Genomic DNA, 27,928 nt, shown 5'->3' with positions numbered 1-27,928 from the left:
CATTCTGTGTGAGTTGTTTGTCTATGCTAGATCCACTCACTTCACATGTAGTGGTGGCACACGATGCTGCTCAGTTGGCAGATTGCTTGCCTAGCATGCATAAGACCCTGGGTTTGCTCCCCAGCACCCTATCAACTGATTGTGGGGGACACATTCCTTTAATCCAGTACTGGGAAGGTGGAGGCAGGAGGATTGGAAGTTCAGAGTCATCTTCATCCAACTAGGGTACCAGCAATAAATAAGAACTTAAATTCCTAAGAAGCATTTGGATAAAGTATAATGTAAATAAATGAATAAGACAATATAGGTACTTACAGGTACCATCAAAATAAGAAGATAAAGTCCCAAAATCTCCTCAAAGCTTTCCTCCCCTGAGTACTTGATACTAGGCAGGTAGTCAGGGAAAGTGAGAGCAAGAAGAGTAATGAGAAGGAGCTGCTCATGCCGAGAGATGGCAGCTTGTGCCTTGGCCAAGAGGTAGGCTTGTTTGAGCATAGGGAACAGGGTGGCAAGGCAGACAGGTCAGATAGCTGCAGGGGGATGTGGCAGTCTTCCCAGCCCAAGTGACTGGGAGTGAGAGTCCAGCTTCTGCAGCTGCTCCTTCCAGGGCCAGGCCAGATTAGCAGCAGCCCTGCTCTAGGGGCTACGCGCAGTAGGGCTGGATCAATGGGTTTGTGTTGTTTTAAGGCCTGGGCCCTCTCTTTAATAAAGGAAAATTTTCTGTTTCAGATTACCTAGGAACAGTACGATTTGGGGTTATCACAAATAAACATCTTGCGAAACTGGTATCCTTAGTACACTCTGGAAGTGTGTATTTACATAGACATTTCAACACATCACTTGTAAGTATTTTAAAATCACATTTGTATTAGTGCAGTGGTTCTTAACCTTATGTAGGTCACAGACTCAATTAAGAACTGGATGAAATGTATGGGCCTCTCCCTAGGAAAGAACATGTGATTTTATGTACAAATTGAGAATTCCTGTAAGCCCACTCTAGAGCCTAGCCCTGGTTAAGATCTGTGCGTTAGAGGGCTCTTGGTTGTGCTGTCTAGAACCTGTTTGCTTAGATTCTGGAATAGCTTTGTAGTTGCCCTTCTCAAGTGAAGCTGCGGCTACTCAGTTGGTGGTCTCTCACTCTAGGTGCATGATCGTCTGAGATGAGCTTCCACTGGGCAGTATTGTTCATTTGTTCTTGTATGAAACACAGGGGTGTGAGCAGCTTGTCTCCTGCACTAACAGAGCAATGTTGAAGTTTTTGTCAAGACACAGGGAGAAGCTGATAGCTTCTCACCTAAGAGGAACTGGGTTCTCATTGTCTCCTTTGTTCCCTGATTTCCTTTGCTTTTTTTTGCTGGGCCTGCTGCCACTCACCAAGCTTCACAGCTGTGTCCTTGCTACTTAAACAGTCGTTGCTGACAGGATAATTTTCTGAAGTATTTTATTTTTAATTACATTTATTTTGTCACACACACACACACACACACGCACACACGCACGTGTGTCCAAGGACAGTTTGCAGCAGTTCATTTTCTCCTTCTACCATAAATGTCCTGGGAATGGAACTCGGGTCGTCAGGCGTGGCAACAAGTGCCTTTATCCCCTGAGCCCTCTCGATGGTCCTCTGAAGTGTTTTCATTGCTGACAGGATCACTGGTATTCGGTGCAGTGAAGGTTTCTTCCCTTGGCTCAGGGTCATGGGGTCTTTCTAGGTGCTGTTGAGAACTCATTAGGGATTGTCCTTGCTTGCAGTCATTTTAGCATCCGCCTAACTCTCAGAGCTCACAGATATTGTGCCTTTATTCTTGGTATTCATATTCTGTTAAACGTATTTTTCTGTTTTCCAAACAGAAATGTTTTGCCCCCCCCTCCCCCCATCCTCCTCTGAGCCTTGCCGCTGGTTGCCCCTCCACAGCCTGCCCACTCTCCTTGTGCTTATGTCGATTTTCGCTTCCTCTGCTTTGCTAGCTCTCATTTTCTTTCTCACACCATTGCTTCAGCCGACATGTATTTATAGCACAGGACATTGCAGAAGAGTAAGGGGGAAAGAAGAACTGGGTAGTAGTTCTGAGACTGCCCAGGCTTGCTGCCTCAGGTGTTTGTCAGCAGATGCCTTTTTTCAAATGAAGTATCATTGGAAGGTTAGTGTCTTAAAAAGCAGAAGGCACATTCATGTGAAGTCACTTAGGTCTCCATTCTGGTGTTACCACACTTCATTTTGTGAAACTTCCCAAAGTACCACTCTGGAAATTGTTTGAAACTTGTGATTTATATCATTGGACTTTCAAAAATACTTTTATGTTAGGAAAAAAACGAAACAAAAACAAAGCAAAAATTCCAAGTGTCTCTTTCCTTCCTGCTGCACACGATGTGATCTAGGGCCTGTCTGTGTAAGCTCAAGTCACTGATTGTTCTCGTATCTGCTGATCAATGTTCGATGCCAGCAATTTGTCCAGTTACTGGGGTGACCTCGAACAAAGCTTTTGTAGCCTCTCCCTAGTGGATGCTTTACTCTGGCCTCTGGGACAGAATTTGACAAACTAAGATTAAGATATAACATCCTATAACCACAGACAATAGACCTAGATTATTATAAATATCACGTGGTGCTCTGTAGTCCTCCTTAGAGTGACTGGAGGTCATTACAGCCACCTGAAGGCAGGGAAAGTGTCTGGATAGGTGAGTCTATCTCAGGGGACAAAAGGTGAACCCAGTGATATGAAAGTCACCTCTTGCTCCCATGGTGGCTTTCTGCCTACTTGTTGAGACTGTGTGGAGAGGTGAACTAAGTGTTGGCTTTACAGCCAGTAGTCATGGCCTCTGGGTGCCTTTTCCTCCCTCACAGTGCAGCTTGACCTGGCCTCTGGAGTGCGGTGCTAGTCCTTTGCTCTGCCTTGTCTAACACACCTCTGCTTTATTCTGTTACATTTGTCCTTGGCAGGTCTTCCCCAGGGAAGCCATGAACTTCACAGCTGAGAACATCTATAAGTGGGCCTCAGAAAACCAGGAGACCCTCTTCCGATGGCTACAACCCCATGGAGGCAAGAGTCTGCTGTTGAACAATGAGCTGAAGAAAGGACCAGCACTCTTCCTGTTCATACCTTTTGATCCCTTAGCTGAGAGGCATCCTCTCCTAGATGAGGTAAGAGTCCTAGTGGTTCTGACTCCTGCCATAACTGTCCTTCCACATTCAAGAGCACTAATCCATCATCACAAGTAGCCATTGGGAATAGTAGCTGGGCTCAGTGGTCTTTGCCTGGGACAGGGATTCCCCAGTTTCTCTGACTGTCTGTCTGTTGCTCTGGTCTAGGGTAAATAGCAGAGAAAGGAAATGAATTTGCTTCTCCAGAGACCTAGCAAACAGCTCTTCTTCAGATGATTGCACTGACCTTCCTGTTGAGTGGGTGATGGGAACTCAGGCAAGCTGATAAAGCCTAGGGAGTGCCACTTTTGGGGGACCTAGCCCAGCACAGCTGCACTGATGATGTGTTCCTTTTTCTCTAAACCCTAATTGTTGTGCAGATGGACAGGTTTCCAGAGACAAATACCTGGAGTCTTTCCTCCCTCCTGCACTGCTCTCTGGGATACTCGTTCTCTCTAGGCATGAGTTTATTTTATATGTGGATCATTTGGAGGCACTTAGAGGGAACAATAACAATCAGCAGAGAGCCTGAGATTGCTAAGTTGGATTCACTAGGATTTTACTTTTTTCTTTCCTTCAAGGATCCCTTCATTGGCCCAGATTATAATCTGAATCCCTGTAGCACAGACCAGGCAAAGCAGACAGTCGCTGTCCCTGGGCCTCTCAGCACTGCTCTGGAGGCTGGGGTAGAATTCTCACTAGCCAGGCTGCTAGGCTATTTTCCAGCATTTGGTTCAACTTGTTATCCCCACTGGGAGCCTTCCAATGGATGCACAGCCTGGCTTTAAAGGAAGCAAAGAGGAAGAAGTGAAGCAGTTCTTTTCCTTCCACTGAACTAAAGTAGAACTTAAGGCTTTATTTCTTTAGAAAATGTGCACTCATGAATGCTTTATGATCCAACAATTTCTTTTCCATGCCCCAGGCCTCTGTGCTATCTAGATTAAGAGTCGACAAGGTCTTTGCAGGTTCCAGCCTTTGGTGGTAGCTGTTGCTGTGGCTTTACTTTAACTTTTGTCTCCCTTGACTTGGGCATGCAGGGTGGCAGGGTAGTGTTGGCAAGAGTCTAGTCCCTCACTTCAGAGGGCTGAGGTTGAATTTGGTACCAAAGGGAGGCTTTGCTTCCAGTCTCATGTTCTCAGATGAGCATCTCTCTACATCTTTTGTTTCTAGAATCTACCAACAGGCCTTTAAAAAAAAAAAAAATCAGTTTCACCTGTGACTGTTCCCCAAGCTCTTAAGGGTGCTCTGAGGTAGGTGGAGTCTGTCACCCTCCCTCCACATATGGTTGGTATGGCCCCTTCATATTATGCATTTCTGAGACAAGTAACATCTGCCTAGCACGTTCCCTCCATGTGGCAGGTGAGCCTGGCTAGTGTTCATTAAGTACTGGGAGCTCATGGGAAAGTAAGTATGTGGCAAACACTGGCATTTGGTCTCAGAAGGTGGTCCAGTTTGGAACCAAGAATCTGCTTATAATTCAGGCAGAGGACAGTCGGGGCTCAGCCAGGCCAGGGTCAGGAAGTGGCAGAAGAGGGCAGAGGAGGCCTAGAAGGAAGCAGGCACACTGGGTAAGAAGGGGACTCGGTAGCTTTGTTGTTCATTGTGGGCCTAGGTCTGGGCAGAAGGTTGTGGGCAGAAGGTTGAAAGAACTCATACTCTTGAGGGCATAGTAAACAAGGACATTTGTAACAGTTGTAGGCTTTGTGTAGGCCAGGAGTGGGCAGGTGCCCTTACACCTGTGCTGCATAAATGCACACTCCACACCTCCATGTGTACACACAAAGAAAACAGAGATCCTGACACCAGGAACACCAGTCCTTCAGGTCCCTAAGAGTGTTCTTGAGACATCATGCTATATATTATGCAACATGCCAGTCAAAGGAAATGTTTGTCTCAGCCTCCAAAGCCCTTTTGACCTGTTTTCTACTCTGAGAAGTCTTTGGGAATTGGCACATGTACTGTCAAGAATCTTGTCCAAAAAGGATAATGAAGTTTATATGGGTGAGGGGTCATTTAACACATGTAGTTTACCATCTAAAGTGACTTTGTAAATACATTTTAAATTAATCTTCCATAAATACTGTTATAGAAGTTGTCTAAGTTGGAAATGTATTCTAAGTGGTTCATACATACTGACACACTTTTTTGTTTGAGACAATCTCATATAGCCCAGACTAGCTTTGAACTTACCAAGTAGTTGAAGATGACCTTAAACTTGAGAGTAAAGTGGTTACTCCTTCAAGAAAGGATACTGTATTCATTTCTCTGAAATGCCATATGTTCACACGTGCTCAAACTTGGTCCTGTCAGTGAAGATCCATAAACCTGTAAAGAAAAGGGACGTTCCAGCAGAAACCTTTGAGGTCATAGGAGGGTGTCAGGGGCTAAAATTGCAGAAGCTAGTTCATTTACCATTCAGAGTGGGGCTGCCTTTATGGAGCAGGGGCTTAAGAACAGCAGTCATCAGTGTGGACATTCAGGCTTAAGAAAAAGGAAGGTGTGGCCTAAGGAGACTGAGCTTGAGGCTAGAAACCTAGCAACAGTGGTCCAGGGAGGGGAAAGGTGCTCTGGAAAGGAAAGACAGGTGGACTATTGGGAGCAGACTGGCATGGTGATCTCCTGTGTGGCATAGATGTATTTGGGAAAATATATGCTATAAATTTACTTAAATCTCCACAAGTGTTTGAGAAGTTTTCAGACTTCCCGTAGATTGGAGAATGTTAAAGGTATGAGGAAAGTAGCTCACCTGGGAGGCAAGAGGACTCCGTTCTGTTCTGTCTGGATATAGTCCTGAGCTGAACAGTTTTGCCTGCTGGACTTTTCTCTGTCTATGGTGGGCAGATATCTCTAGAACCTTCTGACTCAGAGCAGTGGTTCATTGCTTGCTGATAGAGGGGCATGTTGTAAAAAAAAAAAAAAAATAACTCAGACCCCTGTATTAAGAGTCTGGTGTGAGCTGGGCAGTGGTAGTGCATGCCTTTAATTCCAGCACTTGGGAGGCAGAGGCTGGCAGATTACTATAAATTCCAGGCCAGTCTGAAGAGAAACCCTGACTCACATAACTAAAAACAAAACTACAACAACAACAAAAGTTTGGCATGACTATTTCTCTCCTGCTTGTGACTCAGGGATGCCATCCCGGCAGCATAGCTGCCATTTTCCACATCCATAAAATTTGAGCCTCTTACCAGTTCTACCCTGTCTTTCAGATCACCGAAGTGGCCTTGGAGTACAATAACTGTCATGGGGACCAGGTGGTGGAGCGCCTCCTTCAGCATCTGCGGCGAGTGGAGACACCTGTGTTCCAGTCCCTGGCACCAGAGCTGCCAGCCCCACTGCCTGATGCTCAGCTGATGGCAGCATCCCCCTGCTGTAACACAGTGGTGCTGCCACAGGGGCCAGCCCTCTCCAGGACCCACAATGTCTGTGAGCTGTGTGTCAACCAGACAGTGGGTGGTACCAGGCCTAGCTCAGTGAGTGTGCCACAGTGCAACTTCTTCGAGATGGCAGCCGCTCTGGATTCTTTCTACCTCAAGGAGCAGACTTTTTATCACATGGTGTCGGGCAGCATAGAATGCAGCAATTTTTTAACCTCCTATAGCCCTTTCAGCTACTACACTGCATGTTGCAGGACCATATCCTGGGGCATGGCAAGCTTCACTGGCTCTGAACAGGATGTCTTTACAGCCCCAGCCCTCGAGTTCTCTTTCTTAGAGAAGAGCTGTGAGGCTACTGCCCCGAGCCCCATTCCTCACATTGAGGAGGACAGGTACCACTTTCCTGAAGTGGGCCTCACTAGCACAGCCTTCACAGGCCTGAGCTGCAGAACCAACAAGACCCTGAACATCTACCTTTTGGATTCCAATTTATTTTGGTTATATGCAGAGAGACTGGGTGCCCCAAGCTCTGCTCCCGTGAAGGAGTTTGCCACAATTGTTGATGTGAAAGAAGAATCTCACTATATCCTGGATCCCAAACAAGCCCTCATGAAGTTCACTCTAGGTACTGTAGGTGGTTTGCCTCCCTCAGCATATTAGCTGTACTTAGCTTAAGAGCTATAATTTGTATTAATGGTCTCATTATTCCTGATCATGGGGGTGACACCAGCTTCATAGCTCAGTTTTAAGTCTTCAGACAACTGATCAGAAATTGTCTTTATCTGTTAGCTGGTGAGTTTGAAAAGAAGCTAGTTTGTCCAGGAAATAGAGCAGAAGCTTCCATCTGTCAAATTTTCGTCTAGTTTGTCATCTAATCTGTAGGGTCTGAGTCTAAGATGGGCAACTTCTGTCACCTTTCCAAAGCTGAGCAAAGGTTAATCACAAGGAACCTGGCCTCCCATGCCAGACAGTGTCGTGAAAGCCTTTCTAGTGGGGCATGCGGGAGCTGATGAACATGGCAGTAATAGCAGCACAGTTGAAAGGAGCTGAAGCAGAAAGAAGTGTACTTAGATTGTCTCGCTCACTCTTGTGTTGAATGTGTCTCTCAGGGCCACCTCGCCCCATTTGTTGTGCTGAACTTTCATAGCATGTTGAAGAAGCCTGCCTTAACCCCCTGTGCTTACGCTGCAGCATACAAGTGTTGAGGCCGGGTTGCAGTAAAAACCACGTGAGGTGACCTAAGCCTTTTTACTGTGGGAAAGCAGCCCAGAGTTGACTCTCAGGGCTTGGCAGCAGCAGCAGCAGCAGCAGCAAATGGACCCATGCTGTCCTTTTCCTGGACTTTGCCGAAGTTCCTGACACGCAACACAAGAAGCTAAGAATTCAAAAGCCTCGTTAGTTCAGCATCGCTGGAGGTGCAGGGAGAGCCAGTGCTTGTTGCCGAGTAGAGGAAGGACTTTTGTGATAGTGAGAGGAACTTGAGTTCTCAGTTTATAGACTGTGAAGGCAGGGTGAGCACAGCCTTAACTCCTAGTCCTTTGTCTGTCCAGGTGGAGCATTCACGTTAGCTACCTTCATGAAAAGACCCAGAAATGTTGGTTATTCTGTGTCAAATTATATATTCTAATCACAAGAGCTCTTTGATGCTCAAAGCAAACCTGTGGTCAGTCACTTTATGGATTACAGTTACTCCCAGTTTATGATATGTTGGTATATTTGGCTTTCTTAAAATGAAACAAATATGTATTTTATTTTGATGTTTATTTTTATTTTATGTGCATGAGTATTTTGCTGCATGTATGTCTGTATACCACGTGTGTGTGGTACCTGCAGAAGCCATAAGAGGATGTCAGGTCCCTTGAATCTGAAGCTACAGGTGATTCTGAGCCACTATGTGGTGCTTAGAACCTGGGTCCTCTGGAAAAACAGTGCCCTTGAGCCATTTCTCCATGCCCCCAAGCACGTGGTTTAAGCTTTTATTTTTATTTATTTATTTATTTTTATGTATATGGTATTTTGCCTGCATGTATGTGTGGTACCCAGAGAGGCCGGAAGAGGCACTGAATCTCCTGAAACAGGCAAATTGTGAGCTACCATGTAGATGCTGAAAACTGAACCCAGGTCCTCTTAAAGAGCAGCTACCTCTCCATAGCCCCCAGCTAAGTTTTTTGTTAATGTTATTTTTTTTTTTCCTTCTTTGAAACAGGGTTTGTCTATGTAGCTTTGGCTTTCCTACAACTCACTGTGTAGACCAGGTTGGCCTCAGACTCAGAGATCTACCTGCCTCTGCCTCCCAAGCACTAGAATTAAAGGTGTGCACCACCACACCCAAATGAACGTGTAAGCTTTAAAGCAAGTGGTAATTGGGTTCTCTGGATTCTGTGAGTACTGCTCAGCTCAGAGAAGCTTGTAACATATTTGAATTTACAAGTTTTCTGAAAGAAGCCCTCTTGAGGTTTCATTTCATCTTTTGTATCAACTCTGGCCCAGCAATTTTCTCTCTTTACTTTGTAGCAGATTTGGGAGTGGCTTCAGAATTTAGGCCTCATTCAGATTGAGAAGTTGTGATTTCACAGTCCAAAACTAGAGTCAACTAAGTTTTGCTGAGCTATGATGAAGAAAGACGTCTTTAGTGTTCACAACACTCTTCCTACCTCCTGCTTCTACAGAGTGAGCCACCGTCTGTTAAGACCTCCATTGGAGGCAGTTGGAAGACAGGGAAGTTTATAGACTAGGGCTGCTTTGCTGAGGCAGAGGGTTCTGAGATGTGGCATTGGTGGCAAGGGTGAGATTTTTGGCATAAGTTAAGACTTTTATTACTTACAGGTTTATTTATATATTTTCCACCATGTATAATTCTTTACTTTTGTTAGCTTTTTAAAAAAGGAAACATGAAGAACTTTAATAAAGGAAACAAAAAGCTTCTTGGTCTCAGATTAATGAGTGTTAAACACCTTCACATTGCACTGGTGCTGCATTTGTAGTGCTGCTTAAAGGGTTCACAGCTGCACTTGCAGAGGGTCTGGTGTGTGCCGCTGTGTGTGTTCTCATGGTGTGTGTCTGTGGCAGTCCCTGTGGGACAGAGCAGGATGGAATCCCCACAATGCATTGAGCACCCCGCTTACACACTATTTAATTAGTAAAGGACTGTCCTTTGAGTTACTGTTGCCAAAGTCAGGTCTGATGGTACCCTGGGCCTTTGTGTTAGGTTCTGCTTAAAACAAAAAACAAGCACAACAAAAAAAAAACTATAAATACGGAGACACAGGCCTTTGCTCCTATTACTCAAGAGGCAGGTAGATCTCTGAGTTCAGGACCAGCCTAGTCTACATAGCAAGTTCCAAATCAGCCAGAACTATAAAGGAAGACCCTGTCTTAAAACCAAACCAAAAGTAAAATAAAACAATAAAAATATAGACATGGGAAATCATTTCAATTTTGAAGTGTTTGAATTTAAAGTAGGCAGGCTATTTCACTTGTACCTAGACTAAGCTGATCTCATTTTCTCTTTCCTTTCAGAGTCTTTTATTCAAAACTTCAGCGTTCTCTACAGCCCCTTGAAAAGGCATCTCACTGGAAGCGATTCTGCTCAGTTTCCGACCCAGACCCAGCATTTAATCACTGAAGTGACAACTGATACCTTCTGGGAAGTAACTCTTCGGAAACAGGTATAGGATGAGAACTAGGGCTTCATGGAGAGTGCTTGCCCCAGCACCGTGAGGCCCTGCATTCCGTCCTGATCACTACAGGGACAGGTTTAGGATTGCCAGAGAGAGACAAGTCAAGCCCTCTGTCCCTCTTAATTCCTTGACAAGCAGTCAAGCTGACTCAATGCCTTTGGGTTCCCAGCACAGCAGGAGTCGAGGGCCGGGAGCAGGCAGGAGTAACTACTCTCTCCCCTTCCCACAGGATGTTCTGCTGCTCTATTATACACAGTGGTGTGGCTTTTGCCCGTCTCTCAATCACATCTTCATCCAGCTAGCTCGGCTCCTGCCAGAAGACACATTTACTGTGGCCAGGTAAGGACACCAGTCTTTAGCATCGCCAGCTGTGCCGCTCTGAATCCTCTCTGCCAACCAGCCCATGCTGGGTGGGCTGGAAGTTAATGCTATAAAAATGCTTATTGCTGACTGAAATACATAGGAAAACAGGTCTAGGTCTGGCTGCTTAGATGTGTCTTGGGAAGCAGGTCCCCAGAATTGCAACCCAGCCCTGGGACTCGGGGCCTTTGCTCTTGTTTTCCTCTTCATTGATGAAATCAAGAGGAAGACTTCGTTGATAGACATGTGTCTAGTTAAGACTGTGGTTGCTTTATGTGGGCTTTTGTATAAACACATTTTAAGTCCTTTGTTTTGAGACAGACTCTCACTCTAATTCAGGTTGTCTTAAGCTTACTATGTAGCCCAGGCTGGCCTTTAATTCCTGGGAGTCCTTTTGCCTCAGTCTACCAAGTGCTAGGGTTACAGGTGTAAGCTACCATGCCTGCCTTCAAACACCAGTTTAATTACATATATTCTTTGACAGTTGGGTAGATGGGAAATGTTCGCTTTGTTTTATTTTGTTTTGAGACAGGGTCTACTATGTAGCTCTGGCTGTCCTGGAACTCACTATGTAAAACCACACTGACCTTTGAACTCAGATCCACCCACTTCTGCCTCTTGTGTGCTAAGAATGAAGGTGTGCACCATCATACCCAGCTCCCCAGCAGTTTTATATGTGCAGATACGGTGCATTCTAAGTACACTCAATGCACACCTTTTTTTCCACCCTCATGCTCATTTAACCGTCTTACTTTCATCCCTGTAAGTCGCTTCCTGATTTCATGTCATACTGTTTTTGTTTTGTAACCTAGTTTAACCAGAGTCACCCACATGCTTATGGGTGTGGAGCTGTCCTCTAGAACATAAGGATATACCAGTGGCTACACTATTGAAGATGAGCACTTCCCCTCCCTTGGCATCCATCACTAGCTAATGAATCCCCAGGAGGGAGAGGCCATGAGCCCCTCCCCTATCCCTAAGTAAATGCTGTGAGTTCATGAATGCAATGGCTGTGTCATGCTCAGAATAGAGCTTTTCAACTCCCTCCCCCAATCATCAGTTCTTAAACTTTCTTATCTCCCTGAGTTCCTTCATCTACCACTGTTGGCTGCAGAAAGAAGCTTCTCTGATAAAAGCTGAGAGCAGCATTTGCCTGTGGGTATAAGCATAAATATTTACAGAGTATTTGTACATTTAGTAGAACAACACTAGTATGTTTGCCCACTAGGGCCTGTGACCTCCACGGCCATGTTCTTTTGATTAGTTTTGATGGTCTTTTGGAGTTATGGAGCAGGCCTCAAATCCAGTCAGAAAATAGTCATGCCACTGATATGTGCCTGTGGGCCACATCTTGTCTGGAGGTCAGCATTGTGCATACAGGCTCTGCCACTGGGTAGGATCATTGATGCCTTTTCCTTCCTAGCTGCCTGATAGCTAGCATCTTATGGTCCTGTGACCTTCCACCTCCTTTCCAGCCTAATTTCTGTGTCCTGCAGCTGAAGTGTGTTGTGTCTACAGTAGGCTCTAGTCTGGTCAGCAACCAAGAGCAATAGCAATAGCTTATACAATAAGCACTTCACCAAGCCCTCAAATCCAGATCATTAAGTGAGCAGTTTAGACTAGATCATGGGGGAAAAAACAAAAAATAGAGATAAAAAATCTTTCCAATGAAAAGATAATGAAAGATAATTCATATCCACTAGAAGTATGTGCAGTGAAAACAATACACTTGATGTGAATGGTTTTCTTTCTTTCCTTTTTTTTCTTTGTTAGTGGCAGGATTAAACCGAGGACCTCATGCATACAAAGCAAATGTTCTACCACTTAGCTATATCCCTAGCCATAATAAAATTAAAAAAAAAAAAAATGCTTAAAAGGGTAGTCCTAACACATGTGTACTTATATTTCACTTGCTGCCTGTTTGTTCCCAGTAATAACTAGAGGTCCTTTTGAGAAGAACCTCAGAACACCAGGCGAGTGAAACTGCTGAATCCATCACTTTCTTCTGATTTAAGGCACAGAAATATTAGGCAACAGAATTGTGCAACATGTAAATTAGGGACCAATATTCAGACTCAAGAGTTGATAACTGTAGACCTACCACATTCCAAGTGGGCTGGAGCTGGAGTGTGGGGATAGAGTGCTGTCTGGCATACACAATGCCCTGCCTCAATCCTAAGCTCTGCATACATTGGGTTGTGGCACACGCCTTTAATCCTGGCACTGCACCGTGGAGGCAGAGGCAGGCAGATCTCTGAATACAATGCTAACCTGGTCTACAAAGCTAGTTCCAGGACAGCCAGGACTACACAGAGAAGCTCTGTCTCAAAAAACCAAGCAAACCAACAAAAACAGGTAAAATCCAGTGTGAACAAAGAGCACAGGCTAATGATAGAATAAGCAAACAACAGGGAAACTAACACCTAAGAAATGTAAGTAAAGTGTCATTTACACTTATTAAGTTAATAAATGCTTTCAAGTGACAGATCTAGTATTGATAAAATAAAGTAGCATAGTCAGACAACATTTGCAAGAAGTCACAAAGTTGTACATTTCTGATTCAGTTAATTTCACTTTGGGGACTTAATAAAATCCTTACAGCAACAGGAAAGGCATGTATCAGTGATGTTGGCATAGTGGACATTTCTGTCCATCCTTAAATTAATGGAGAAGGGAAGGGTGGGAGCTGTATGACTGCTGCTGTCCCAGCTCATAAGCCATACTGGAACTGGAGGATCCCAAGAAGGAGCCTTGGTGGCTTAGTGCAGTCCCTGTGGGTTTTAAAGGATCTCACTCCACAGTGGACTCTTCATTGAAGTACACATTTGGAGGGAAAATGCATTCAACTCTGAAGGATGGTGGCCAACATCACTTGGCTTCACAAGCAGAGGCAGACATGCCATTTTGTTAAAAGATGTAGAGGAAAAATTTACATTTGGTTGTGCCAATTTTAGAGTTTTCTGTGTGTATCCAGATATGAAAGTATCCCAGATTCCCAGCTGGCCTCCAAATAACTATGCAGCTAAAGATGACCTCAGCTATGTAGCCAAAGGTGACCTCGAACTTGTAATCCTCTTGGTTTTGTCTCTTGAGTGTTGAAATTAGAGGTGTGTGCCACCATGCCTGCTATAAATTATGCTAAGCAAGCATCTATCATTTTGTCTTCATTATGGTTTTACTGCTGGGAATAGACACCATGACCAAGGCAACTCCTATAAGGACAACATTTAATTGGAGCTGCCTTACAGGTTCAGAGGGTCAGTCAGTCCATTATCATCAAGACAGGAACACGGCAGCATCCAGGCGGGCATGGTGCAGGAGGAGCTGAGAGTTTTACATCTTTATCTGGAGGCTGCTTGGAGAAGACTAGCTTCCAGGCAGCTTGGAGGTGGGAGGAGGTCTTAAAGCCACATCCACCGTGCCACACCTCCTAATGGTGACATGCCCTAGGCCAAGCATATACAAACCATCACACACCTCACCCACATTCTCTGGCCATATGGCAGTTTGGGCAAATGCATAACACTGATTTAAACTGCCTGATCATCCCATACCACTTATACCTTTTGAAAAAGCCCATCAAATTAATAGGTCAAGGCATCTTCATTGTCATTGTTCACTGATCATGAATATTCCCCCTTAAAGGATGCCATCAGCCTTCTGATGGGTCAGCACATGTGATCCTCATCACCTGCCCAGCCCAGTGCCTGCTGCTGGAGGGAGTTCGTTCACCAGAGCAGTTGTAGTTTGTTCTACAGTGATTATTCACAGGGTGGGTGATTTAGTAGACACTATTTTTTATATACATAAATTAATCTACTGTCCTTGGTAGCACATGCCAGTAACCCCAGCATTTGGGATTCTGCAGCAAAATGGCTGCTGAGTGGTTGACACCATCCTGAGCTAAAAAACTAGCTGAACTAGACCAGCTGCAGCAGCAAGGCCAGTGTGGGGAGAAGAGGAGGAGTGGGGAGGAGAATTGGCACTTTGTTAAGACAGTACACTGATCTTGGCTTTCATCTAAATTTACCCACTCTAAAGTATAATCTTCAAAGAGACCTGCTGTGTGTGCTGTGCTCAGTAGCTTTCCTTTTCTAGAACTAATGCACAGATTAAAATGCTCGCCAGATCCTGATGAGTAGATGAAGTACGCTTTCACTGAGGCAGCTTGGGAGATTTATGCTTAGTTTCAGGTCCTTCTATTACTCAGGACACACAGTGGCATGTTCATAGAGTGTGAGTCCCTGTCTTACACCTGTAGTAAGGGGATTGGTCTAGTCTGGGCCACAGAAACACTCCAAGTTCTTTAGGTTTGGGGCTTGTTTGGCCAATTACTTCTTACCTGTCGTTTTCCCTTTGCCTCTGTCAGGATCGATGTATCTCAAAATGATCTTCCTTGGGAATTCATGGTTGACCGTCTTCCTACCGTTTTGTTTTTCCCCTGCAATAGGTAAGGCTGGATTTTTTTTTTTTTTTTTTTTTTTTTTCAGTATTATATAGGTAGGAGTCTCTTGTTAAGGGCTGAAGATGATATGAGCTTCCATTTTAAATCACTCATTATATTCTAAACTATTGTTAAGATATTGCCATTAGAGATACAGAGTAGAAGAGCTTTAGTGTTGGAGTGTGATGTATTATGATGTTTATTATTTGTTTTTGTTTTTTGAGACAGGTCCTCACTATGTAGCTCTGGCTGTTCTAGAACTCATTATGTAGACCAGGCTAGCCTTCACCTCAACCTACCAAGTACATTCCTTGGCAACTAGATAGCCTGTGTGAACCTATAAGGATGCTACAATTGACAGGAAAGTGCTCGTGTTTGTGTGGGATGAATCCTGCTGTTACCCATGTGTCTCTCTCACTCAAGGGCACTGGCAGTTCCCCACCCACTGCTCCAGTCATGGAGAGCTCTCTCTACATGTGTACAGTCTGCTCTGAAGTTGTCTGTCACCCAGCTGTGCTAAAAGCTCCAGCAAGCACGGATGGGACAGTAGCAAGGAGGGTTGGGCTTGGTTATGAGTGTAGGCCCAAACATTTCCACAAAGAAGGAAATGAACTCTACTCTAAAGCCAAACAAGCTGGATGCTGGCTCCCATGGTACTCACACACAGCTTCCCTTTGGGTACAGAACAGATCTACATGGGCGCCGTTCACACCCCTGTGGGCATGTGGGGAATGCACGGTCCTTTCAGGAGGCCTGGCCCTTGGCCCTTACAAGCCACTGCGGCACTGCTCTGCTGTGAGGGCTTCCTTGGCTTTCTCGAGTCATCCGTTGACTTTGTTTTGCCCTTTATCTCAGTGAACGTGTGCTACAATATTTCCTGTGGTAGGTGGCAAGGGCTTGTCAGATCACACACTATAAACAGAATGACTCTGTCTGCTCCACTGCCGGCTCTGCCACAATGAACTCTCTTCTTTCCACGACATGTTTAAACTGCCATATAATCAAGAAATCATGGACACTAACACCAGCAATTCCATCTGTGTGTGACACAGCTGGGCATGTAGTGTAATCATATGAAAGTTAGAGCACATGGTACAGGACAGGTGCCCAAGGGAACATCCATGGCCAGCATCCCATTTCTGGAGCTGCCTTGTATAGTAAAAGACCGAGTGCAGGACAGGTGACAAACACCTTCAATTCCAGCTGTGGGGGGCGGGGGGAGGAGGGCAGACACAGGTGGAGCTCTCTGAGTTGAAAGCTAGCAGGAATTATAAAGTGAGACCCTGGGACAAAAGAAACAAACCAAAAAGTGAAACCTCATGTGCCCGCAACCCCTCCTTTGTCCCTTGATACCGAAGACTGTCCATATCTGTTAAAACAGAGAGCTTAAATCAGAGTCTGTTGCTTTAGAATGAGATTTTTCTCATTTCCTAAAAATGGACACCAGTTATTAGCTGGTCCAGAGAGCACTATCAGAAGCTTACCCCGAAGATAAAAGAGAAAAGCATAATGTGACTATTTATTGCCTGTATAAAAATAAATAAAAGGGGGCAGAAGGTGATAAGAGATGAGCCCTGGCCTGGCAGGGAGCAATCATTTGAGTGAGGCAGCTTCTAAGACTGAAAGTGGTTTGTGACTATCAGCTATCAAGTCCAAATGCTCACAGAAGAGGAAATGAAACCACTGTGGGATCACATGTAATAAGACTGTTTTCATGTTCACCTGCTCCTGCTATTTTTAGTGAAAGTTTGTGCGTGCACTGTGGAAAATGCAAATTCTGTGCACAAAGTAGAGATGTGCAGAGGAAGAAGGTGTTGACATGGCTGCTTCATAGGTGTGAGGGCTGCGAGCATTGGAAGATGCTGCTTATTTGCTCTCTGCATTTCTGCTGTCTACACTGACTGTGCCCCACTGCAGTCATAGATGACAAGAGTCCTGGAAAGGGTCCTGCCTTCTGCCCACAGCACAGCCTGTCTATGCCTAGCCTCTTTCTGCTCTGGTCTTACCTCTCTTCGTCACAAGTGGGAGGAGGGAAGGCTGGAATACAGACCATCACCTTCTTGCATAGGGATCTCTTAGAGCCAGTCCGTACCCTACTGTGGAGGACACTGTAAACTCCAGACACCTTGGCCTAACTCTGGGCCAGGAGATGTTGGTACATGCTCCACAAGGACACCCCAGTGTTACCCCCAGAAGAACTTACTGCTTCTGGGGAGCTCTAACTAGCACCATGCTTTCAGGACAGTGACCTGTTTGGGGGATGGGGAGGGAGCTATTTTTTGAGACAAGAGTCTTACATTGTATCTTAAGCTGGTATAGGACTCATTATGTTAACCCAGGACAGCCTTAGCCTTCTGGGTCCTGAGATTAATGATGGGAGTTACCATTCCCAGATTAAAAGAACTTCTTTTTGGAAGCAGTTTATAGATATTCTGTGTCCTAAACATGGAAAACAACAACAACAAAAAAACAAAAACAAAAATGAAAAACCCCTGTCCTTTCCCAGGACTTAGGAGGTAGAGGCAGGTGGATCTCTGAGTTTGAGGACAGCCTGATCTACAGAGCTAGTTCCAGGGTAGCCAAGGCTACACAGAAAAACCCTGTCTACAAACAAACAAATTCAACATTTTGATCTTTAAAAAAAAAAAAAATGTAGGGTGGTGGTAGCACACTTCTTTAATCCCGGTACTTGGGAAGCAGAGCCAGACACGTGACACTCCCATCCCATTTTACAGAGCTCAAGTCGTTTGTCAGAGAATATATAGCACTGAGCAGGGCAGCATGGATGCTGCCTTTGGGGTCCTTACTCTCTGAAATTGCTAGTCCCTGTCTATTGACTAGCTCAGGGAGAACTGTGGAAAGACATGTTTCAGTTATGGTGGCTAGGTTGCCCATGCTGAGAGAAACTTAGGAGGCTGAGCAATTAGATGAGTTAGAGCATGGAAGGTGTAGGGACCCCTTAATGTCACCATCGTCAGCTCTGTGCTATCAGGGTTGAGTCATCTTAGTCCTTTGGTTGGTACACTGGTCAGTAGCATCTGGCCAGGATTGAGCCCAGTGTCCCCTGTCTGGAGTACAGTCCCCTCAGTTAAGAACACTTTGTGCTGTAGATACTGTACATGATGTTGTTTGTATTTTCAGTTTTACTGAGCACTGTTAGTAGCCATGGTAACCGAGGCTAGCCCTGTCCCAGGACTGTTCTCCAGCTCATGTAGCTCATACAGAGCGACAACATTCTTCCCCATCCCTGATGCAATAGTTTGGGGCTTAGGCCTGAGCACACTTATCTCTCTGAGATTGAGTACAGATACAGCTCTGTCCTTAGGAACAGAAAAACACTTTATTCAAATTGCCTTAATAACTACAGTGCAAGTCTGTGAGGCTCCTCAACTCCACAAAGAACCACTTGCCCGGGCAGCACTGCCCTCCTTTCAGCAAGAAACCAGCATCTTTTCTTGGTCAGAATGGCCAGTCTGACATCCAGTCCCATTTGTTTCTGCATTGTGCCTATTGAGAACCTCACTTTTGACTTTCCCTTCCTCTCCAGAAAGGACCTAAGTGTGAAATACCCTGGAGACCTCCCTATCACCCTCCCGAATCTGCTGCGGTTCATTCTGCATCACTCAGACCCTGCTTCTGCCCCCCAGGACCTTGGCATCAGCCCTCCTACCCAAGAATGTGTCCAGAGCGAGGCAGTCCTGCAGCGTGAACACATCTCTCACATGGAGAATGTGATGCAGAAGCTGAGATCTGAGATGAGCAGCCTGCGTCGTACACAGGAGCAGGTGGAGGGCCGGCTCTTTAGTGCCCGCAGGGATGGGCACCGCGTGCTGCGCCGGGAGCGGACCCTGGAGAAACAGCACAGGCTACTCCAGCGCCACAGCCAGAAACTGCAGGCTCTGTATTTGAAAAAAGTTCGAGAACTCCAAAAGCTGGCCCGTGCCTCAGAGACCCCCCTCCCTGAGCACACATGGCTCAAGATCCTTGTGGCCACTATGGAGAGGGAGCTAGAGGGCCAAGGTGAGGCTAAGGAACCAGCCCCTCTGGGAAAGGCTCGCCCCAACCACTCCAAGCCCATGGGTGCGACCCAGTTACCTGGTGACACCCCTCCGCCCTCCACCACCAGCTCCACTTTGGCTTCAGAGAGGAAGCAGGAGAACAGGACAGACTAACTTTTGAATGAGATGAAGGAACCAGAGGTGAAGACTGTACATTGGGAATATAGTTATGCAAATTTTATTGAAATTTATTGTAAATAAAGATTTTCTCAGTGGTCTACAAAATGAACTTGAATGTCATTCAGCAATTATTGATCAGGAATGGCATCCCTTCCACTTATTGCACAAACTGATAGCTTTGAGACACAACAGTAGCACAGTCCATTTGAATATATATCTCGGAAAGTCAGTCCTTGCTTCTGTGGCTTAGCCTCAGTGTTCCTGCATGCTCCCCAGGGTGAAAGGCTAGCTTCTTGTCATCAGAAGACCTGACCACAATAGGTACACTATCGGGAAAGAATCTGAAGAGAAGGCATAGCTTGTTAACCACTGGAGTGGATGGCTCTGGTGCACACTTACAAAGGGAGCCAGCGATACCAAGGACAGGGAAGACTTGCATGGCTGCTCAATAGTTCTACAGGTGTTCATTCCCCTCCCTGTGACCCCACAGTGCCTGAACTTACTCATCCCCCTCTGAATGGACTGACTCAAACTTGAAAGATCCCCCAAAGTACAACTGATAAGAATGTGATGATGTCTGTTGTGAGATGATGTCTGTTTGAAAAACAAACTTCATCGGCATAGTACAAGCTGCAACCTGCATCTAACAGTGCAGCGATGAACAGGCTCAAACTTCAGTAGAGATCCAAGCTGGCCTTGGATCCATGGATGATGGAGAAAGGATCAGCAGTGTTTAGGCTGCTGGCTGCAAGAAGTAGAGGTAGAAAGATAGATGTGGGGTGGGAATGGGTCAGACCCCTCAGCCTCAGACAACTCCGGGCAGATCCTTTGATATTTCTCTTCCCCTCCTAGACCTACAGAGTGAGTCACTGCTCCCAGCTCTAACACACATCCAAGCCAGCCTTAGCAGCCTCTGCCTATGGCCAGTCCATCCCTGACTACCTCCTGTGTAACCTCAGACTGTTTCTTAGCCTCTCCCTCCCCTCCCCCCCCATATTGGTATACAACTGCCAAAAAGTGTTCCCTACAGCTCCTCCCTTGGGTTCTAGAAAATGGATTAGTTCCACATGCTTTGTAAAGCTGTCTCCAGACTAGCCTGAAGCTCTCTGCTGCCAGGGCTAGCTGGCCACCTATTCATCACCAAGGGTGCCAGCATAGTCAGTTTTAATCATAATGGTTTAGAATGCTTATTATGGTGGTGGGACTAACATCTGAGCAAGCTTATAGATGTAAGAAATAACCAGGAGACATGCTGCTGGCTCCCTTACCTGCGAGGACCAGGCCCTCAACTTGAACTCCTGGTGACTGCTGGAAATGCTATGTGCATACTAGAAATGACCTTCTATGGCACATAGTGTCTTGGGAGCTGGGTCAGGGAGCTCTGTCTACAAAGCCCTAAGGATCAAAGTGAAACCCAATACTCAATGGAGAAGAAAGGAAGCTCTCTTGTGAAAAGGTGGGGGGGGGGGGGAAGCCACCCCTATCCCCAACCCCCATTCCAGTGCAGAAAATATTAAATACAAAAACAACCTTGCCTTCTGGGTTTCAAACTTCAAGTAGCCACCACAGACCCTGGTGTTTCCAAAGGACCAGAGCAGTTTCTGCAAAGCCTGTGCTGAAGGGGTGTATTGGGCATGCTCCAAACCAAAGGGCAAGAGACTGCTCTGCTAAGCTGCCTGGCAACCCTCAGGACTCAAGAGGTCTCGTCCTTCACAGGCTTCCAAGCAAGTACAACAGCTTCCTTGCAGTAACTCTGCCATCTACACACACTGCTATTTAACAAAGCTGAAGCTAAAGAAGGGGAGGGGTGTGGTTTTCTCCATTACTAAGCAAGTTGAAATTACCCCAGAATCCCAGCTTCTTAACCTTTTACCTCCTTTCCATACGCATAGCTAAGACCTCAGTGGACCCTGCCAAGGGCAACTGGCGCAAGACCAGCCAAAGACCCTCCCATGGTCATACCTCAGTGCATGTGAGTAGAATCATTATCAAGCCAGTCCATCTGGTATTTTTAAAAATCGGCAAAAAGGCTTAAGCATGTGCTTCTGGGCCTATTTACAGTTCACAGGTTGGTTAGTTCACCCATTACAGTAGTAGCTCCGTCAAAAACAGGCTCAGCTAAAACATTCAAGTAAGGAAAGCGCTAAGGGGCCACGAGCTCCAGCAAGGTCAGGCCTGCCCACTGCCTGCAATGGACAGTCCACCAGGAGGCTGAGGGGGAAGGCCAGAAGAGCTGGGACCTGGAGTCAGTGCATGCGATGACAAAGCCCGAGGAGACCATGCCAGCAAGTGTCAACCCCTCTCACATAGCAACATGTCTGCTTCTGCCCTCTCAGTGCTTCTGGGCCGGCTGCAAACAGAACCATGGCCTTCGCAGCCCAGCTCAGCCATGCACTTCTGGGCTGTTGGCGGTCATCAACTTGGCCTTTCTTTCCACACATGGCCCCTTGGCAGAGTACTGCACCAGTAGAAAGGGCTCCTTTGTCTCACCATCACCCACGATGCTCTCCTCATCCTCTGACTGGCTGATGCGCTGCAGCCGCAGGTAGCACCAGCAGCCCAGGATCAAGGCCCCCAGGGCAGCTATGGCGATGAGGATGACAATGACTGTGACCACCCCAGTCGTGGGGCTGTGGTCCATAATAGACATGGTCAGTGCTTGGAGGGGCTTCTTTGGTAGAAAGCTCTTGGTGTGCCTGGGTCAACGAGGCTGGAATTCGGGCTGCACGGGACAGTCCTGAAAGACAAAGCCGGGAGAGACTGTACAAGGGGCTCTGTAGGGGACTCAGCTGCCCAGTTGGCCCTTGCTGGGGTCTGTTTTTAAGTTCTTAAGTTCGACCAGTCCTGCCCTCAACCCAGTAACAGCCAGGGGATTGGCTTTCCACTGTGTCTGCCCAGATGCTCACCCAGCCTACAACCCCAGCAGCTTCTGACACCCAGATGCTTCCACTGTCAGAAAGCCCCTCTGATGAAAAGGGAAACAGTCACCATGGCAGGTGAGGCAGACGCTGCAAGGGGCCTGGCCACTAATCTGGTTCTGTTGAAGGTAAACACTGTTTTTTGTTTGTCTTTGAGACAGAGGCTCACTCTGTATCCTAGACTATCTCAATATTCTGTAGCCTTAGCCTTCTGAGCCTTAGGATCAGGCACGAGCCACCAGTGTGTATCCAGTACTGGTCCAGGAGTCTAGAGAGGAAGGATCCAGAAGCAGACAAACAGCATCAGCTCCCGTGGGAGGATCAGGTAACACAGAACATCTCAACCTTCAAGGTCTCTAGGCTCTGAGCTTCTAGAACCCAGGGGGAAAGTCACAAGAGCAGACAGCTTTGCCCCATGTAGCCACAGCTGGTCTGTGAAGACCCCAGTTTTTAAGACACCTATGGATGTAGGACAGACAAACAGGTCCTGGAAGACATAGGTACTGGGGAAGCTTCAGGGAAGGCAGGAGGGGTAAGGGAGCTAGCTCCTTCTGTACATAGCTTACCATCTAGTACAGAAGCCAAATTACCAAGAGGCAACACTCTCAAATGTCAGTCCAGGTATGATCACATCTGGAGCACAAGGGACCAGGTGCTGTGATGCTAACTGGGAGAGCAGGTCAACTGCAAGGAGACCTCACTGGCAGGGAAGAGCATTCACCATAGGGGGATCAGCATTGCTAGGCCTCTGAAGGCAGGAGGGAGAGCCTGGTACATCACCCTGTTAGAGTGGCAACAGGGCACGAGTGCCAGCTGGGCTCAGGCATGCTGAGGGAGTGAAGCCAGGACATGGAGAGCTGAGCGCTTACCAGCTCATCGATCTCAGACAACTCCAGGTCACCGCCCCCGTCCTCATCCTCAGCCAGGGTTGTGAGTGGTAAAGGAGAGGGGGGCTGTGGAAGACACACAAGGCCAGAGAACCTGAGCTCTAGCCTTCCTCGAAAGGACTCAGTCAGGGCTTTGCTACTGTGGCCTCCCAGGTGCTGAAGCAAGCAGTAGGATACTCCAGTCTCTTACCCACTTTCTTACCAGTGCCCATCTGTCAGGAGTGGACACAAGAGTAGTGAGAGAGATGAAGACCCCATAGGCATGTCCTGCACAGACCAGGCACAACCTACACAGAGGAAGCTGTAAATGTCCAAAGTCTTGCTATTCACCCAGGTAGATGGCACTGTAAGATTCACACTCCAAATGTCATGGGACCTGCCACATCCTTGAGTAACAATCCCCTTAATTAGAAATGACTCTCACTCAATCATGGAGGCTACCTGGGGTCAGTCTGCTTAAAGGTCACAGGCAGCCAATCACTGCCCCAGTGTCCAGGAACCAGGACCCATGACCAAGAAATACCATCCTCATCACCTGTGTCAGTCTGCAGGGAAGCTCCAGGCAGGGAGGGGGAGCATCCTCTGATTCTCAACCGTCACGGTCTCTAGGGTCCCTCTCACCTGGCTCGCCATCCACTCTTGCAATCAGAGCACACAGAATGTGCCCAAGTGCTTCCCCATTCCTGCTCACTGCTCTCCAGCCATGTGCCTTCCACTATCCTCCTTCTGACATTCCTTTGATCACAAGGTCTCAAGTGCATGCAACCGTGCACCTGGCCACACTTGGTATGCAGAGTCCAGAGATTCTGCTCTGTACCCTTCAAGGTATAGGACCGTTCCCAAAACCTTAATGCAGAATAGCCTGGCCCCAAATGGGACCCTTGTGGAGCTGAAGGAAGAAACTCTGACCTAGTTTACAGCAGCTCCAGGAAGGAAGCCTCTCCCAGCCAGAAGGCCAGGGAAGCTTCCTCCCCTGGCTTGGCTGCCTGGCCCCTGGCTTTCCCCATTCCCAGAGCTGTGTGTCCCAAGAGAGCTCTGCTAGCTCCATCTGTTCCCACAATCCCACACAGCCAGACCACACAGGACACTCACTCTGCCTCCACTTACACATCCTTCTCTGGTCTGGACCAGAAGGCAAGGCAGTAGCAATTCAGAACGGGAAGTTTGTGTTTGGGGTTTGAGGTGGTTCTGGGATAGGAAATGGAAAATCAAACAATGACACCATGATCTGAGGGAAACAGCTGTCCCGTGACTAATGAAGAAACTGAGGTACAGCCCAGAGGGACCCCAGGAGAGGAGGGATGACCTCAAACTCCTGCCCATTATGCCCACCCCAGGCCTGGAGGTATATGCCTCTCACCTCTAAGCACAATCAATGACTTGTGACCCAGTCATGCCTGCCCTGTGGCCTCTACATATCCCTAATGGGCTTCTTGGTTCTTTTTTCATTTAGCAAGCATTTCTTGAGAAGTAATCTAAAAAAAGCTGACTCCTGGCCAGACATGGTGGTCTCAGAAGGGAGGGCTCCCAAGGTAGCCTCAGTATCCCCTGCAAGCCTGGCTACTGCCCGTCCCTCATGAACTGTGGTTGCCTCCATCCATAGTACTGAACTAGGCACTTTCTCAGGAGTGACTCTTGGAGCTGCTTCCAGGACTCCAGATGCTGTCTCTTCCCACACTGGCCGGCACCTGCATCCCCTACATGTATCCATCTTTCCTAAGGCTCTCAGCTCTCTGCAGTTCTGATTTAGAGTGTTTCCCTGGCTGTCGTCTCCTGACTTGTGCCCTCCAGAGAGTCTAAGAAAAGGTCACTGCCCCTCAAGTTCACAGCTATGCTCTATCGCACATATGTACTCAATAAAGACTGAATGTTCCAAGCCCAGGAATGTGATGTCGAGTTAAAAAGAGAGCTGGCTCTCATGGGGTCAATCAGAGAACTATCCCTGAGCCAATTCCCTAAGTCCAGACTTCTCCCAGATGCCTAAGCACAGGTCCCTATGCCTTGGGGAAAAGAGGACCTAACCCAAGTTCAGGGCAGGGGCAAGGCATGGCAGTAAGCATGGCAGGTCTGCACCCTAGAAGAACAGCTAATTCAGTGGTTCTCAACCTTCTTAACGCTGGGACCCTTTAATACAGTTCCTCATGTTGTGGTCACCCCCAACCATAACATTATTTTCCTTGCTACTTTGTAACTGTAATTTTGCGACTTTTCTGAGTCACAATTATCTGTGTTCCAATGGTCTTAAGTGACCCCATATGAAAGTGTTGTTCCACTCCCAAAGGGGTTGCAACACAAGGTTGAAAACCAAGGTAACTCTTCATGCTTGAGGCAAGGAAGGTGGCAAAAGAGAAGCAGAACACAGAGAATACTGGGATGCCCTGCATCTGGCTTGTACAACCCTCAACATACCACTGACTGGCCCATTTCATCCACCAAGGCCCATGGTGGAAGCTGAGGGAAGTTCCAGGATCACCTCAGAGCTATGCCGTCACATCCACCTTGTCTCCTCTCTACTTGCCTTGATCATCCCATTCTGCAGATGAGGAAACTGAGGCACAGGGTCAGCTAAAGCACAGGCCATACCATGTCCCTTGTTTGGAAGGAGCTGCAGTGACAAATTCCAAGTGAGCACTGGTCATCACGGGTCTGGGCACTCCATAGCCACATCTGTCTACTATGGCTGAGAATCGTTGGGCCTGGTTTCTTCATGGCCCAGAGCGATGGGTAACTGGCCCTAGAACACACTGGTCTCAAAATGACACACAGTGTGACCTCTGGGCAGGGGTCTCCTAAAATTCAGTCTCCTTTAGGTTTTCCTTGGAAAAGCATCTGTTACCCCTACCTCTTCATGGATCCCAAAACTAATCCTTCACCCCACCCAGAAGGCAATGGGGCAGGCCGAGCCCCTCTCTTAACCCACGGCACACTGCTCTTAATGTCCTCCCTTCTTCTCTGTAACCTCTGTACCTCAAGGCACAGAGCCTGGCCTGAACCAATATTGCGAACAGCCTCTTCTCTGGGGATACCCTCTGCCTGCCCCTCACTTAACTGGGCACATCACCAGTGCTACTTACTATACTCAGCTGGGCACCACTCTGCCACCCCACCTGAAGCCTCCACCTCCCGGGGCCTCCAAGGCAGTCAGAAATACTGCCTTGCTTTCCGGGCCAGCTAACACTCAGGGGTTCCTGAACTGCTTCATCCTCCAGCAAAGCCATCGTCCAAGTATCCTCTTCAGGGAAGCCCAGGCCAGAAGTATTTCCTGCCCGGGGTTCCACTTGGTCAAACCTCAAAGGCACCATCACCCAGGGCTTCTGCCATCCAAGAGCTGAGATGGAGGACCAACAGCAACAGAGAAGGAAAGGGGATATCTAGCGTGGTTGTGCCCATTGCCCCCTCCTCTCCTCTTCCCCCTCTCGAAGAGAAATCTGCTCCCAGTTCTTACGCCAGGAGAGGAAGCTAAGACTGAGAAGTTTGAGGACTGCCTGAGGTGAGCTGCAATCTCACAGCCCACGCCTGAGTCCTGCCCCTACTCGGCAGGGTCCCGTCTGGCCATACAACTCCGTTAGTGACATAATAGTAGATGCTGAAAAAGTTCCTTAGTGCCACACTTTTGAGTTTGACATCTCATGTGGATCTCTCCAAAATAGTAGAGTGAAGTGACTACTCTTCCAACTTGACAAATAATCTGTAGCTTAGAGAAGTTACGTCAACTGCCCAAGGTCACACAGTTTAAAAGTGGAGGTGCAGATATCCAGACAGCCCCGATCCTATATAGCCGATTTCAAACCTGATTCTAAAACGTCATATACCTGTCCTGTCTCCTCTCTCCTGGAAGCTAAGCGCAGTGAGTCGGTGTTTGACCCCTCCTTAGTCTAGGTGACCTGGGCCGAGAGGACTAGATACTAATGACAAGCGCCCCAGCAGCTCCCGCGTGCAGAGCGCGGGCGGCGTGCAGGCGCGGTGCCAGGCGACGCCGCGTCTCTCCCACTCTACCGAAGAAGCGAGGCGAGGGAAGCAGGGGCCTGTTCAGGGGGCGACAGCTGCGGAGGAAACGACAGCTGAAAAGACAAATCAAGTCGCCTGACCCCGGTTGGGATTTTTTGGGGGGAGGGGGTGTCCCGGAGACCCAGTCAAGCCCACGCCGCGCCATCACTGCCGACCCGACCTGGGACCCAACGCTGCGGCTCAGCTTCAGTCTCCCCATCGATGAAACGAGCGCCAGATTTCCCCTGCCCCCCTCCCGTTCCCCTCGATCCCATCTTGACCACGCTGGGGCGCTGCCAGGAACCCCGTCAATGCGGAGTGTTCCGGGCAGCCCGGAGGATCCGCGCAGGACGTAGAACCGTGGGTCACGGAGAAGGGTAGATGCCCAGCCAAGCAGCCTCCGCCCCCGGCCACCTCCTTTGTCCCAATCGCGCGGCGGAGGACAAAGAGCCCCCGCCCGCGAGCGGCATCCTCCGCGCCGACCCGCCAGCGCCGCACCCGGATCCATTCGGCGCGTCCCTTCCCCCTACCCGCCTGCTCTGCCCATCTCTGCTCACCATGTCGCAGCCCGCAGTCCGATGCAATCAGCCAGCAGCAGCCCCGCCGCCCCGGCTCCGCCCGCGCGCCAGCCGGGTCGGGCCGCCGAGCCCTCGCCGAACGCCAGAGCCGGATCAGCAAGGGGCTAGGCGCTTAGGCTCCGCCCTAGCTGGGGGCGGGGCGCTCTGGTGCGGCCAACTGGAGGTCGCGCTGGGACGGCGGGGCGGGGCGGGGCGGGATGGGTGGAATCACGTGCGCTCGGGGCCGGGAGGCGCACACTGGGCAGAGGGGGTGTAAGCAAGGGGGTGGGTAGTGTAGGGGCTGGCGGCTCCTGGAGCTGGGGCCGGGAGGGCGGGCGGCCCGGCTTCCTTGAGCGCTTATTGGGTGCCGGCGGTACTGGGCCTGCGCCTGGCATCCT

The 27,928-nt window shown here is 48.0% G+C and overlaps 2 protein-coding genes and 1 long non-coding RNA gene across 5 annotated transcripts in view; 1 reads left to right on the top strand and 2 right to left on the bottom strand.

Moving 5' to 3' along the window:
* Txndc11 (thioredoxin domain containing 11) overlaps positions 1-19,290 on the top strand; it is a 57,141-nt gene extending 37,851 nt beyond the window's left edge. Inside the window, exons 6-12 of one of the 3 annotated variants that reach the window (XM_034504300.2) lie at positions 730-842; positions 2,942-3,142; positions 6,352-7,144; positions 10,039-10,187; positions 10,429-10,538; positions 14,929-15,009; positions 18,551-19,290. In XM_034504300.2, the coding sequence (XP_034360191.1) occupies positions 730-842; positions 2,942-3,142; positions 6,352-7,144; positions 10,039-10,187; positions 10,429-10,538; positions 14,929-15,009; positions 18,551-19,175 (2,072 nt within the window). In that variant the 3' untranslated portion in view covers positions 19,176-19,290. The remainder of the gene's footprint in view (positions 1-729; positions 843-2,941; positions 3,143-6,351; positions 7,145-10,038; positions 10,188-10,428; positions 10,539-14,928; positions 15,010-18,550) is intronic. The other 2 variants (XM_076937431.1, XM_034504302.2) reach the window with 2 other exon arrangements.
* LOC143442892 (uncharacterized) lies at positions 3,136-6,353 on the bottom strand. The gene is made up of 3 exons (XR_013111486.1): positions 5,889-6,353; positions 5,333-5,467; positions 3,136-4,327 (listed from the first exon to the last, which is right to left on the bottom strand). It is a non-coding gene; the product is annotated as an uncharacterized LOC143442892 (long non-coding RNA).
* Positions 19,217-27,681, bottom strand: Snn (stannin). The gene is made up of 2 exons (XM_076937432.1): positions 27,531-27,681; positions 19,217-21,918 (listed from the first exon to the last, which is right to left on the bottom strand). Exon 2 carries the CDS (start codon positions 21,829-21,831, stop codon positions 21,565-21,567), a length of 267 nt encoding a protein of 88 aa, XP_076793547.1. The 5' UTR covers positions 21,832-21,918; positions 27,531-27,681; the 3' UTR covers positions 19,217-21,564.
* Between the last annotated feature and the right edge of the window lie 247 nt (positions 27,682-27,928).

Source organism: Arvicanthis niloticus, chromosome 6 (genome assembly GCF_011762505.2).
Source record: "Arvicanthis niloticus isolate mArvNil1 chromosome 6, mArvNil1.pat.X, whole genome shotgun sequence".
Classification (NCBI taxonomy): Eukaryota; Metazoa; Chordata; class Mammalia; order Rodentia; family Muridae; genus Arvicanthis; species Arvicanthis niloticus.
The sequence above is the reverse complement of the archived record's forward strand: the minus strand, read 5'-3'. Positions and strand labels throughout refer to the sequence as shown.